This window comes from Ovis canadensis, chromosome 12, assembly GCF_042477335.2.
Source record: "Ovis canadensis isolate MfBH-ARS-UI-01 breed Bighorn chromosome 12, ARS-UI_OviCan_v2, whole genome shotgun sequence".
Lineage (NCBI taxonomy): Eukaryota > Metazoa > Chordata > Mammalia > Artiodactyla > Bovidae > Ovis > Ovis canadensis.
In genome coordinates, this window is record NC_091256.1 from 90377822 (window position 1) to 90391826 (window position 14005).

Genomic DNA, 14005 nt, shown 5'->3' on the forward strand with positions numbered 1-14005 from the left:
GAGTTGGTGATGGACAGGGAGGCCTGGCATGCTGCAGCCCATTGGGTCGCCAAGAGTCAGACACAACCGAGCGACTGAACTAACTGAATGGGACTTAGAGGCAGAGCCCGGTGGCTCGGTGGTTAAGAATCTGCTTGCCAATGCAGGAGATGCAAGATACTTGGATTTGACCCCCAGGTCAGAAGATCCCCTGGAGAAGGAAATGGCAACCCATTCCAGTATTCTTGCCTGGAGAATCCCCATGGACAGAGGAGCCTGGCGGGCTGCAGTCCATGGGGTTGCAGAGTCAGACACGGCTGAGCGTAAGTGTGCCTACACAGAGGCGCTTTAAGGTAGTCGAGGGAAGAAAAGGGAAGACGAGACTTAGAAGCCCTGATCTGGAGGCCAACATCAAGCCTGAGGGAGCCGTTCTCGAACCTGACCGTTTGTCTCATCCTCATTCCGTCCGAGTGTGGGGTCACCTTCCACCCCAGGGACAGGATGAGGGCCAGCTCTGCGGGCTCCTCAGAGCAGGATGCCGGCAAGCCACTTCCTCTCTGAGGCTCTTCTTGCTTCAGAAAGCGCCAACAGCACCCGTCACACAGGTCATGACTGTCTGACGGACGATGCCGGGAACAGTGTCAGAAATGGAGCAGGCACTGTTCAGAAGTGCACGGCCCCGCTCCAGCTCCACGCCCGTCCCAGGAGGGGGTCCAGGGAGGCTTGGGGAGGGGGTACAGCTCCCTCGGTGGGCCCTCAGCCCACCACATGTGCGGTGACCCTCATGCTGGGCCCCGCCCAGAGGCCAGGCCCCCGCCCCCTAAGCTGGGGAATGACCACCCGCTCAATGTCCGCGGCCCTCAGTGTTACATCACGGACAATGGCCACTCGAGTTTTATTCACGACAGCTTCTTCGAACACTCACATCCTGTCTGGGAACAGAAATGTACAGCATGAGCTTAAATAACTTTCATACACTATGTACAGTCATTGGCCAGCATACAAAACATACATACACCTGTGCGACCACCCAGCAGAGGAGCTGAGCCAAACACAGCCCTGCGCCCCGGCAGGGGATGGCTAGAAAAGAGCTGGTGGGCAGGGCAGGGGTCTTCTCTGACCCTCGGCTCCCCGCAGGGCCCTCAGGACAGGTGTTCAGAGGGCTGGACCAGGGAGCTGTGGGGGCCGGAGTGCCCTCTGAGCCCCGGGGGTGGTGGAGGAGGAGAGCAAAGATGCTTCAGAAGTGAGAACTTTACTGCGGGCTCTGTGCCTGTGCATCAGAAGGCAGGAGAGGAGGGCTCCCGGGGAGAACCGGCCAAGCCCTGGCTCCTGAGCCTGGCCCGGAGGCCATGCCCAGCTGAGCTCGGCATTGTTTCCTTTGCTGTGGGCGGGGTGGTGCAAAGGGACCGAGGAGCTGGCTTTGGGCCACTTTGGTGGGAAGGAACTCTAGGCTCCGGCACTGTGGGTGAGGCGAGGCTCAAAGACCAGGGGGTGTGCCCGCACCCGGCCCAGACCAATTCAGAGGATGCCGGCAGCCTGGGCAAACCCCCCCCCACCCCGCCCCCGCGAAGGGCAGGAGAGGCCAGGAATCCCTGACTTCACAGCAGCCGCCTAGGCTGCCTCCCCCGCTGGGCGGCACAGGGAGGCCCCTCCAGCGCTTTGTGCTTCAATCCCCGGGCAGGAAGCAGGGCCCCCTTCCCCACCCCGACCCACAGGCGGCCCTTCCCCAATGGTGGCTCCCTGACAGCCTCAGAGGCTCGGGGCGGGCCAGCCTCGGCTCTCAGCCTCCCTCCCCCGGCAAGCTCTGGACGCGACGCCAGGTGTGCCTGGGGGCTTCTGGCCGCCTCAGAGGAGCCAGCCCCACTGACAGAAGAGACGCTGGCCTGGGGATGCTGAAAGCCGAGGTCTGGGCCCAGGACTGGACTGAGAAGGCCAGAAGACGGCCCGTTCAGAGAACTCACCGACCAGCTGCTAAAGCTGTTCCAGGGCTCGGCCTGCGGTGGGGGGCGGGGTGATCCAAGCTTGTCAGGAGGGCTGGGGTCAGGCATTCAAAGATTCGGGACATGGGGGGAAGAGGGTGCCACTCAGGGCTCCAGCCCTCCGATGCGGCCTGCCTGCAGGGCCGGCCTCAAGCCTTGGGATGGCTCAGAGGGGCAGCAGTGCAGGATGAGCCCTGGGAGGGGGACAGGCTGTGCCTGAGCCCCGTGGGAGCCGGCCTTTTTGGCGCCCCCCGGGGCGCAACCTCCTGGCAGGCTTGCCCAGGTCGCCTTGTGCTCTCATCTCAACTGCTTTGTGCTTCCACACCTAGAAAGCTTGTGCAGGGAGGGGCATGGGGCCTCCTGCTCCCAAAACCCCGGAGTCAGGGCTTCCCGCCAGGACTGCAGAGCCAGCCCGCCATGAGGTAGCGGACTCGTCGGCAACAGCGGGACATAGGCGGGCAGGGACAACGAGCACCTCTAATGGGCCCCCCTCGAGCAAGGACAGGCTTGCAGCCACAGTCCAGGCCCCAGGCGAGGGAAGCCAGTCTTTTGTATTCCTACAGTCTGTAAACAGTCATGCGTATTCTCGGGTACAGGTCACAAGGTTGAGCTTTCTGTTGAGCGGGTAGACGGAGGGGTGGGGCCGGGGGTAGACGGAGGGGCGGCTTCTCAGTGTCCACTTCTCAGTGGTGAATGGGGCTCCCAGTGCCCCGGGGGGGCCCAGCAGGAGGGGCTTCCAGTCCTGAAGGCGCTGCCCCAGCTCTGTACGACTGCTGCCCGACGTCTGCCCCGAGTCCAGCCGGGGCCGCTCACAGTGGGACGGCTTTCTCAGCTGGGGGGCAGCTCTGTGCAGCAGGGCGAGGCCCTGTCCTCCTTCCCTCCTCCCCGAGTGCCGGGCCCTGACCGTGTGGGGAGGGGTGCCGAGGGCTGCCTCCTGAAGACCCAAAGGTCACTGTGTTCTCTGGACAGAGCTGGGGCTCCCGGCCCCCTAGACTGAGGCCAGGAAGCACAAGGCCAGGTCAGCGTTAGAAAAATGCATGGAAAAGGAGAAAGAAGAGGAGCATCTCAGGAGCGGGGGCCCAGCCCCCAGGAAAGAGCAGCTCAGCAGACTCGGCCTCACTGCTGGCCCCTCGGGGCGGGGAGGCCCGGGCGCTGCCAGGCTGGGGGGGATGAGCGGGGGTGGGGGCTGAGCCCCTTCCTGGCGGACGGTCTTCCGAGCTGCTTCTGTGTGGCCCGCGTGGTGCTCAGGGTGTGGGGGCCATGGACGGGAGGCCCCACGAGCGAGGAGACCCCTGTGGGCGCGGCTGGTGTGAGGTTGCGCGGGTGGGCGCCCAGCCCCGCGGAGGAAGGCACGGAGGCGCCCGGTGTCTGGGGGCGGGGTCCGAGAGCAGCCCCCCACTGAGGTGGGGACAGGCCCAGGCTGCAGAGCCCCCTGGGGCACCGCCCTGCTCTGCAGAGCAGGCGGAGAGGCCGCCCTGCCGGGCGCTGGAATCCTGGCCCCGACAGCTGCGGGAACGAACATGTGGGGAGGAACTTCAAGTCAGTTTTCCAGGAGGCAACAGCAAAAGTGAAAAAAAAAAACACAACATAAATAACTGAAGCATTCTGACCGTCTCCCCAAAGGAATCTTTCCAGCAGCTCCGCTGAGACTGTCAGAAAGGGACCCAAGGAATCACCGGGGTCCGCGGGGGAGCGGCCACTGGTGGCCGAGGGCAGAGGTCAGCTGCAGGGCTAGCTGCCCGCACCTGGTCTGCATGGTTACCTGAGGGCTGTCTTTCTGGGCTCAGAGGCAGGTGCAGTGGCTGGGCCGGGGGGTGGAGGGAAGGCCTGGTTGGCAGGGGCCGCCTTACCACTCCGACAGGAGTCCCCTGGCCAAGGCTGGAAGAAGGGGGTGGCCAGCTGGCCAATGGAATTCAGGGCCAGGAGGAGGGAGAAACAGGGGGAATCGCCCTTTGGCTTCACAGCTTGATTTCCTCCCCGACCGCCCTATGCCCAAGAGCTGGTGGATGCGGGCGACAGTATCTCGTGGGAAGGCGGGGGCGGGGGGCAGGAGGGGCCACACCCATCGGCCACCACCCTCTGTCCCCTCCTGTGTCCAGGCTGCTGGGCCGAGGGGTGGGCGTCCTCTGACCTCACTGCTAGTGGGGGCCGCTGGGCAGGCGCCGGGCGCTCCAGAACTTCACGGTCAGGTCACTGGGTAGAGTGAGAGAGGGCGGTCAATTCTTGCCGTGGGCCTGGCCGGCCAGCCCCGCGTGAAGGACGGGCTGGAGTCCCCAACTCTCCAGGTGTGGCCGGGACCCAGGTCCAGGGGGCACCCAGGGCGACGGTGGCTGCGGGGGGTGGGGGGCGGGCGCTGGGCAGGGAGAGGAGCCTGTGGTCACCGCGGCCCCACGGGAGGCGCTCTTGTCGCTACTGTGTTCTGTCCTGTCCGGCCTGAAGGCCCCCCTCTGCTCTGTGCCACCTGGCACCCCTCTCCTGGGGGTCTGTGCCCCGTCCATGCTCAGAAGGAAGGAAGGGGGGCAGGCGTGGCAATCTCGGGCAGGCAGGGTATGGGGCTAGAGAAAACCAATCTCATACCGTTAAGAAGCAGCTCAGATCGAAGTGGAGAAAGAGGAAAGAGGAGAGAGGGGAGGAGGAGAGAGAGGAGATGAGGGACGGGGAGACGGGAGGGGAGGGGAGCGGGGTCAGGGCATGGTGGTGGCGCGGCCCTTTATGGCCAGGACTCGGCGCGGGAGGCAGGGGGTGAGTCCAGGGACGTAATTCCACAACTTTACCCGGCAGTCACTGTCGGGCAGGAAGGGGGAGGCGGAGAGAAGAGACGAGGTCGGAACAGGAAGGAGAAAGAAGAGGCCGTCTGAGCGGCTGCCCACGGGACAGGGCTGGGCATCCCTGGATGGGATCAGTGCTGGGGCGGGGTTGGGCATCCCTGGATGGGACCAGCGCTGGGGCAGGGGCCTGGGCAGCCCTGGATGGGACCAGCGCTGGGGCGGGTGGTGGGTGCTCCAGGGGCTGAGGAACGGGAGTCAAGCGGGGAGTCCTGGCTGGGGCCCAGCATGCCCAGCCCCACCCCTAGGCGGTGCCCTGGAAAGGAAGGTAGGGGACAGGGGTGCTGTGGGGTCTGCACTGGGGGCTGGGCCCACGCCCGCCCGCCCGCCCGCCCGCCCGCCCGGGAGAGGCTGGGAGCAAGAGTGGAGCGCCCCCCTGCCTGGCACCCACCTGGAGGCCGTGAAAATATGCCTGCTGTTGGTGCAGACGGCGTTGATGGGGCTGTCGTGGCCTTTGATCTCGCCGATGGGCGTAAAGTTGTCCACGTTCCAGACCTTGACGACGCCCGCACGGCAGGCGCTCAGAAGCATGGGGCGGCCCGGGACGAAGGCCAGGGCACACACCCAGTCCTTGTGTGCTGTGGGGATTTGCTAGGGAAGGAGCGAGCCGTAAGGGTGGGGAGTGGGGACCCTGTCCTAGGGATGCTAGAGTCCCCTGGGGGGCTGGGGGCAGGCAGCATCTCAGGGCCCAGGAGCCAGGCTCTGCAGGGTTCCGAGATGGGTCCTTTAGCCTCTCTCCCGGGCTCAAACCTGAGGCCCCGCACCACTGAAGAGGCCCCGCACGACCTCAGAAGGGTCGGAAGAAAAGGGGGTAACTGGTCAGACGGGGCTGAGAGCAGACCCTTCCTTAGAGGGGCTGCCTGAGGAGGGTGGGGGCTCTGGAGAGGTTGCTGGGGGCAGCAGGGGAAGAGGGTATAGACTCAGCAGGCGTCGGGGGCTCTGGCTCTGGGTGCAAGGGCCCCAAGCCCTCCCCAGGGCCAGCCTCTCCCGCCCTCAACACCTGCACGAGCTCCTGATGCTCCAGGTCCCACTTCTTAACGCCGTTGTCGCGGGAGCCACTGAACAGGACATCCCCCTGGATAGCCAGACACTCGATGCCGTCGTAATGCGGGGGCTCGAAGTTGTGGGTGGGCCCGATGGTGCCCGTCACGCCTTCGCCCAGCTCGAACATCTGCAGAGGAAGGGCTGGAGGGAGTCCCGGGCCACCCCCACCCCCCGCCTCCAGGGGGCCAGCTCGAGGTCCCCCAGGCCGGCACTCAGGGTGGAGAGGGGCTCCCGGAGGATGGGGACTGGGGACAGGGAGACTGACTCAGCATGAGTCTGGGGGTTGAGTCTCCTATTAAGGTCTTTTACTTTTTAATAAATAAATATAGTACTACTTGCACTTGAAATATTCGTCATGAGCCCTCTACCCTGTTTATCTTCTGCTTCTCAGCCTCTGACTTTGAACCTGTTTGCAGCGACGCAACCAAGGAGCAAAGATCATCAGTGCAGACTGCGCTCTTGTGTTCCTCAGGCCGACAGTCACCCTGCTCCCAGCCCTGCGGGTTTTCCCATCGTTCGCAACATGACGCTGCCATCTCCCTCCTGCACAGACCTTGCTCCCTGGGAGGGACTGTTCAGTATAAAGCCCCAGGAGTCACGCTGTTTCTCACTGAGTCCCGAGGCAGCGGAGGCGAAGGCCAAGGTGGAGAGAGCAGAAGAGGGCCCGTCCCCCAAACCCGGCTTCAAGGGCAAGGCCGCCTCGGTACCTTAACGTAGTGGTCCTTGGAGCCGGTCACCACCAGGTCATGCTGGCTGGCAGTCTGGGTGACCGTCAGGCACATCACAGGGCCAATGTGGCCAGTCAGCTTGCCGACGGGCTGGAGCCTGCAGGGGCGGAGATGCCCAGCTTGGGGGGATGAAGCGGGGGGACCCTGGGGTAGGACAGGGGTCGGCTCCGGGTGAACACGCTGGCCAGGGTCCTGGGGGCTGGGGGAGCAGTGAGGTCCTGCCACCCGGGGGTCACCTGCCCGCCCCCCGCCCTCCCCGGGCCCCCCACCTGCTGAGCTCCCAGATGCGGACGGCGTTCCCCGAGGCGGCGTAGAGCATGCTGCCCGCGGGGCTGAGGGCGATCTGGTTGATCTGGTGCTCCCCCTGCCCGCTGGACACCGTGCGGGTGGATGTGGCCGCGCAGGCGTCCCCCGAGACCACCTGGCCCGAGGACCTGCGTGCGAGGGAGAGAGGCGGGGTCAGGGGTGCGCCCGCCGGGCGGGCCGGGCCCTGGCTCCCACCCCAGCCCCAACAGCCCGGCGGGGGGAACTCACGTGAGCGTCCGGACGCACTTGGCCGAGTCTCGGATGTCCCACACCTTGATGTAGGAGGCGGACACGGAGAACACGAGCCCCGAGTGGCTGCAGTACTTGATGGAGACCACGTTGTTGGGGTGACCCTTCAGAGCCGCGATCTCCTGCCCCGTTACCAGGTTCCACATCTTACAGCTGCGATCTAAGGGGAAGCGGGGACCGCCGCGTCACATACCCACACCCCACAGGGCCGCCAAGGCTGGCAGAGGTGTCCAGAGACACCCAGAGGAGGCGCTCCCGGTCTGCGGGGCCAACACGGGCTCATGCCTGCTCCTGACAGGGGCCCAGCGGGCACTGCGGAGGGCCCGGGCCTACAGCAAAGCTCGCCACGTGCCACCCACTGGCCAGTGAGCCAGCAGGGGCAAGTGAACCTCGGGAAAAACCCCAGGCCCAGCCGCCTCACCTAGACTCGCAGCTCTCCCTCCTGCCATGCAGGTCTGTGGGTATAACACAGCTGCTGGCAGGCAGCCTCTTCTGTTGCTGGGACTGTCATCATGGGAAACGTGGGGCCCCAAGTGCCGGGGCGGGTGTGGAGGAGGGTGCAGACGTGAATGATGACACGCTTCCAGGCGTTCAGGAGGCAGGTATGGGTGGAGCCCCCAGGGCCAGCTAGGAGGGGAGGCCTGGGGTGGGGGAGCCCTGAGCCCCGACAGGAGCAGGTTCTCATCTCCTTGGCTGCGGTCTCGGGCGGAGGGAGCAGGCAGCTGGGAGACCCTGAGCCCACGGGGCCAGCCTGGGTCCCACCCACCTTTGGAGCCCGTGAAGAGCAGCTCATCTGTGGCGTCCACACAGAGCACAGGCTTGGTGTGGCCCTCAGCCATGGAGACGCACTGCAGCGGGGCCGTCCTGGCGCCCTTGGCTCCTCCGACCGGGGTGATGATGCCCCTTCCCGGGAGAGAGGGAGAGAGGTGCCCGTCAGCCCGGGGCTGCGGCCAGGCCGAGCGAGGCTCCTGGGTACAGGGCACGCGCAGGGGCTCTGGGGCCTCAGGTACTGCCCCCGGAGTCCGAGAGCCACGAAGGCAAGGACGTGTGGTGCGGCTTCTCAGTCGCCGTGCTGAACACGCAAGGGGAGCCAGACCAGCCGGGCTTGGCCAGGGGTCACAACAGCGGGGCCCTGCCCGCGGGGAGGCCCCTGTGACCCTGCCTGACCCAGAACCCGAGGCACAGACACCTCCAGGCCGGAGCCAGGTGGGAGAGGCCCCAGAGCTGGGGGGGCTCCTCCGCCACCTCAGTGACCCCAGGGAGGGTGGGGTGTGTGCAGACGGGGGGTGCACAGGCTGGCCCTTGTAGAGATGGACATGTGTGCAGGCGTGCGCACACGCCTGGTGGGACCGGCATGATCAGGCCAGTGACTGCCATTCACGTAGCCTGCTCAGCGCCATGGGAAGGACGCCCTGGCCCCTCTGCGAGTAGCTACACTGGGCTGGAGCGGCCCTGCCTGCCCGCGAGCCAACGGGGGAGGCCTGTCCTGAGTGGGCCCAGGGATCCGGCTACACGCCAGCCTCTGGAGGCCCTGAGGAGGAAGAGCTTGTTCTCAGCGGGGGTCTCTGGGAACAGGCCCCCGGCCCAAGCACGTGCACGTCTGAAAGCACGTCTGTCCTCTCCAAAGAGAGCGCCACCGTGACGGGGACGCTGTGGCCGAGAGCATCCGACGGGACCCACGTCCTGCCCTGCCTGCAGCTGCTGACAAAGCCCCAGACTCTGCCAGCCCACCCCGAGGACAGCGGTCAGCCAGGGCCTGGCCATCCTAGGCGTCACACACACATGCACAGCCCCCCACTTCACCCACCCCCGCTCGCTGCTTCCGTTTTGGCCCAGCTGCATGGCCCCGGAAGGAGCCCCAGGCAGCCAGCTTACGGGAAGACCACACAGCAGAAGCATAGCCCTCCTTCCAAGAGAGAGTTCTGGGGGGCGGGTTACAGAAGCGTCCCCCCAGGTGGGAGGTATAGGGGAGCCTCAGCCCTTGGGGGGGGCCCTTTCCCAGCAGGGGCCTCAGGCCCACCGGGTCCAGGGACCTGCTCTGCCATGGGGGGCTTCACAGGGCTGGCTGGGGGACAGTCTCCTGGTATGCCTGGTCCTTGGGCCAGGAGACATGGTCAGGGGCACTCTTGGCTCAGGGCCAAGGTCACGAGCAAGCCCCTGACCCAGCGGATAAGGTCCGACCCCTCTAGCACCACCAGGCCTTTCTCGGCGGGTCCGGCGCCCCAGGCTCCCGTGCCTACCCCTCCCACCCAGTGACAAGGCGCCAGCAGCCACACCCTCCCCGAGCCCCCAGCTCCAGCCTGGCACAGTCAGAGGCCATGAAGCACCCACGAGGGAGGAGCCGGGGTGAGAAGGCACGAGGGGGTCTGGGGGAGTCACGGGGGGGAGGGGCCGCATGCTGAGGCCAGGGTGTGGGGGGGGAGAGGGAGCAGTGAGAGCCATGCTGTGTGTACCTCAGGACCTCCGACAAAGAGGAGTCGCTGTCATCAGACCTGGGGGCAGAAAATTAGCTGGATTAGGGGGGAGGGGACACACACGAGGGAGCGAGCGGCAGCAGCGTGGGGCGGTCAGAGGGCGGTTATTCTCCGAGGGGGGCGGGAGGAGAGGAGAGGGGTTGCTGAGGGCAGCGGGGAGGGGGCCGGCCTGGGGGCCGGGGGTGCCCCCAGCTAATAGGGTGGGGGTAGGGAGGGGCCTCGGGGGAGACAGGCCTTGCTGGTCCCAGGCTCTTGGCTGCCTCACAAGCTGGGGGCCCCTTGCCCCCTGGAGCAACGCGGTGACTGCTCTCACCCTGCCCAGGAGCTGCCCTCTCCTAGCAGGGACCTGCTGACCCCCAAACTCGCTGTCCCCGGGAGCCTGGACAACGCCCAGGAGCTGGCTCTGTACATATGTGGGCCTGACACCAGAGCCACCAGACAGGACAGGACAGGGCTGGGATGCCAGGTCCACGCAGAGCTGCTGAAAAGGAAGTGTGACTGTCAAGGCTTAGAGGCTTCCTGCCCTGGATGATGTGGAGGTGTCTGGCTGGTGAGGGGGCACCTGGCTGGTGGGGGGGCACCCTAGACGGTATGTGCAGCTCCTTGACTCATGTGGGGGTGCCCTGGCTGTTATGTGGGGGGGCGCACTGGCTGGTGTGGGGGCACCCTGGCTGGTATGTGGGGGACACCTCACTGGCAAGGGCACCCTGGCTGGTATGTGCAATTCTCTGACTCCTGTAGGGGTGCCCTGGCTGTTATGTGGGGTCAAACTGACTGGTGTGAGTGGCACCCTGGTTGGTGTGGGTGGCACTCTGCTGGGTGTGAGGGTGCTCTGGTTGGCACAGGGGCATCCTGGTTGGTGTGTGCAGCTCCCTGGTTTGTGTTGGGGGGGTGCCCTGACTGTCGTGGCAGGGAGACACCCTGTCTGGTATGTAGGGGGCACTCTGGCTGGCGTGCTGGTGCCTTCCTTCCACAAGGGGAGACAAAGTGGGTCAAGGGAGGAGCAGTATTTTGACCCAGGAAGGGGCATTTCTGTGGGGAAGTGTGGATGCAGGCAAGGACTAGCACTTGGTAGCCTGGGCTCCCCCAGAGGACAGCAGCCCCCCGCACCATCTAAGAGGATAGAGGAGCCAAGAGGAGCCCACTGGGGCTGCAGAGTTGGGGGGGTTCCTGGGAGTGTTGGGGGCACAGAGGAGAGCAGGGGAGGTCCAGGCCTCCCCCTTCCCCAAGGCAGATCCCCACATGTCAAGAGGCCCCAGGTCTGGGCCCAGCTTGACCTCTGTGAGCCTCATCTCCTCTTTATAATACAAGGAAGACAGTCCTCACGGCTGGCTCGCAGCTAGTGGAGTCGCGTGTGCGCAAGCAGGCTGCAGCTTAGGGGCCATCACACTGGAAGGTGAGCGTCCAGCAGGGGCGGTCAGCAGCGGGCACTGACCCCTCCGTGTGACTGTAACAGGGTCTCCTTCTGTGGGGACAGCCCCCAAGGGGCCCTGAGCATGAGCGCTGGGGAGGGGGCACGACTGAAGCTGGGGGAAGGAGCCTCAGAAGAATCAGAGGCACAAGGGACAGGCGAGCAGTTCTGGGGAGGCCCCCGGGGTGCACGGCCACAGCCCCATGGCCTCCTTCCTGCCTTCTCCGGCGGCCCCCGAACACTTGGGGACGGGAGGGGCCCACGTTCAGCATGGAGTGGGGCCAGCACGGTGTGTGCAGGATCTCTTGCTGCCCGCGCGCGCGTGGCGAGGGCCCACCTGCAGAGCCCCGCCCCGACTCATCGCCCCACCCCCGCCCGACTCATCGCCCCGCCCCGCCCCGCCCCCAGGCTCTTCGCCCCGCCCCGCCCCGCCCCGGACTCCTCGCCCCGCCCCGGCCCCGCCCCGCCCCCGGCCGGCCCTCGGAATCTTGGCCCCGCCCCGCCACCAGACTCATGGCTCTGCCTCCGGCTCCGCCCCCACCCCACCTGCAAACTCCTCCCCGCCCCCACCCCGCCCTTCCGACTCCTCTCCCCGCCCCCGCCCTTACTTGTCCAGCGCGGACCCTTGGCTCTGGTTACTGGTGAGACGAGAGAAGACATTTCGGTCGTTGCGGGGCCGGGTGGGAGGGGATGAGGGGGGCGTGAACCCCACGTCCGCGGACCTGGCAGGCGAGTAGGACAGAGTACTGCCGTCAGGACCCGCACCGTTGCCCGTGGGCCCCCCCCTTCCGCCTGGTAGCCACCTGGTTCCGAGTCTGGGAATCCCTTGCTTATCACGGCGCGTGTGTCAGCCCCAAACAAGATCTGCGGGCTTCCCCCATCATTTGCAGACGTGAGGCTCCAAGCGCACATGTCCCCAAAGAGGCGGCCCCACCCTCCTCACCCTGCACACACGTGTCCTTTCCAAAGTCTATGTCATGGCATACTTTTCATATTTCTGTGCTCTTGCTGGTGATGTCACTGACTTAAATGGCCCCAAAGCTGCTGCAGGGCAGTCTGGTGTGCGGAGTTCAAGGAAGCTGGGGCGCGACTGATAGAGAAAGCCCGTTAGATGAACTTTCCTTCAGTCATGAGCTCTATAGAGGGCTGCTGGCCTCGAGGTCAGGGCTAATGAAAGTTTAGTTGCTCAGTCGTGTCCGAGTCTTTGCGACCCCGTGGACTGTAGCCTACCAGGTGCCTCTGTCCATAGGGATTTTGCAGGCAAGAGTACTGGAGTGGATTGCCATTGCCTTCTCCAGAGGATCTTCCCGACCCAGGGAAAATGAGTCAGTGGTATATATTAGATAAAGTGTCTTTCAGCAGAAACTCACATGCTGGGGTGATGGAAACGCTGTGACCTGACGGCCTCAAGTACTCCGCCCTGTACTTTGCGGGAACAGTGGCTTGGGAATCACTAAGTCAGCTGCACAGTGAGGTGACGACATGACACCCAAGGCCTCTCTCTTTGGAAGGTGGTCCTCGGGTGTGGCCCATCCTCCCTCCCTCTGCAGAGTCCAGCCTGCACCCCCCACCCCACCCCGCGGCGGCTCCAGTGTGTTGACCCTGTCACAGGGGCGGGATGGTTTCTGGGGTCCCCCAGGTGCACGGATGTCCCGCAACTCCTCCCACCAAAGGCCACGGGTTAGGGGGTGCGGAGGAGGGGCTGGAGCACATCTTCCTCCCCTCAAGGCAGGTGCACGAAGTCGCCCTGCCCTCCACTGCTTCACAAGTGACTGCGGAGGCCGCCAAACATCTCAGAGAAGCATCCAGCGACCTGCAGAAGCCCCAGGGGCCCCAGGAGTGGCTGAGCAGTTGGGGACCCTCCACTGTCCTGTGCCCCTTCCCCTTCCTGGACTGTCCTTACTCTCTCACGCTCTCCCCACAGGACAAGACCTCTGAGGCCTCCCAAGGACCCACGGCCCTGAGAGGGGCTGAGGCATACTGGTCCCGAGACCAGTCCAGGCTCCTGCGAAGCCGTCCACACCGAGCTCACGGCAGTCAGCAGTTTTCAGCCTTGGCCTTGGCCACCACCTCAGGCGCTCACGGAGGTTATTTCCTGAGCTGCAGCCGGCAAAGCGGGGAAGGGGCCACGGCGGGGGCGGGGCTGACGAAAGCGTATGCGAGGGGACTGGACCCTGCTGCAGGGTGAGTGCATGTCCTCACCTGACGGGCTGCCCTCGGTCGTAGGACTTCCTCCGGGTCAGAGGGGACGTCTCCGCACCGCGAGACTGTCGGGGGCTGGAACACAGGGCCCAGTGAGGCCCGAACCCACCTCCCAGCGCTGGCCCCCCACCCCCGCCTCCCACCACTCGATCCCCCTTACAAAGTGCTCCCTCTGGTGGGCAGGCTGATGGTCCGCGAGACCTTGTCTCGGTAGTAGGGGTCTCGGACCGAGAAGCCCACGCCGTCCTCTTTGATCTCCACGAGGGAGGCCAGGGACTTGGTGATGTTCTTGGTGGAGACGTCCAGCGGGGGGCCCAGGCACTCAGCTGACACAGCCTTCATCTGGGCGGACAGCTTGGGCTCGCCCTGTGACAGGAAGGGTTGGGTGGACCCACCTGCCCCGACATGATGGTGCAGGAGAGGGGGAGGAGGGGGAATTCCACAGGGCAGACGGTGCTGCCACCCAGAGGCAGAGGAGTGGACGGAAGGGCCCGGCAGACTTCTCCCAGGCAGGTCTCCCAGGGCGTCTGGAGAAGCCGAACGAACAGGAATGCCCTTCCCACCCTAGACTTGGCAAGCAGAACTGCCCAGGTGGACCGGTGTCCCCAGCTTCTCGGTGCACCCAGAGGCTGCGCTCGCATCTCTGCTCCCGAGTCCCAGCACTCTGCCTTCCCTCTCTAACGTGTCCCACTGGGGGTTCAGTCTAGCCTAGAAACTACTCCCTGACTTCAGACCTGTGTGCACAGTGAGTGGACATCCGGGGCGAGGCTCTGATCAGAGCTGGAGGCAGTTTGGTGAGGAAGAGGGG

At 65.3% G+C, this 14005-nt stretch overlaps 1 protein-coding gene across 6 annotated transcripts in view; it reads right to left on the reverse strand.

Moving 5' to 3' along the window:
• Positions 1–855: 855 nt before the first annotated feature.
• The window catches only part of KIF21B (kinesin family member 21B), a 42513-nt gene continuing 29363 nt past the window's right edge, over positions 856–14005 (reverse strand). Inside the window, exons 25-36 of one of the 6 annotated variants that reach the window (XR_011247583.1) lie at positions 13358–13563; positions 13198–13272; positions 11604–11717; positions 9564–9602; positions 7877–8013; positions 7090–7270; positions 6825–6989; positions 6535–6652; positions 5784–5954; positions 5175–5374; positions 1941–4151; positions 856–911 (exon numbers count right to left, since the gene is read on the reverse strand). Coding sequence is in view for 2 of the 6 variants with exons in the window: in XM_069544999.1 (XP_069401100.1) it covers positions 4097–4151; positions 5175–5374; positions 5784–5954; positions 6535–6652; positions 6825–6989; positions 7090–7270; positions 7877–8013; positions 9564–9602; positions 11604–11717; positions 13198–13272; positions 13358–13563 (1461 nt within the window). In the remaining 4 variants the exon portion in view is untranslated. Of the gene's footprint in view, positions 4152–5174; positions 5375–5783; positions 5955–6534; positions 6700–6824; positions 6990–7089; positions 7271–7876; positions 8014–9563; positions 9603–11603; positions 11718–13197; positions 13273–13357; positions 13564–14005 lie in introns of all 6 variants that reach the window. The other 5 variants (XR_011247584.1, XR_011247585.1, XM_069544999.1 and 2 more) reach the window with 5 other exon arrangements.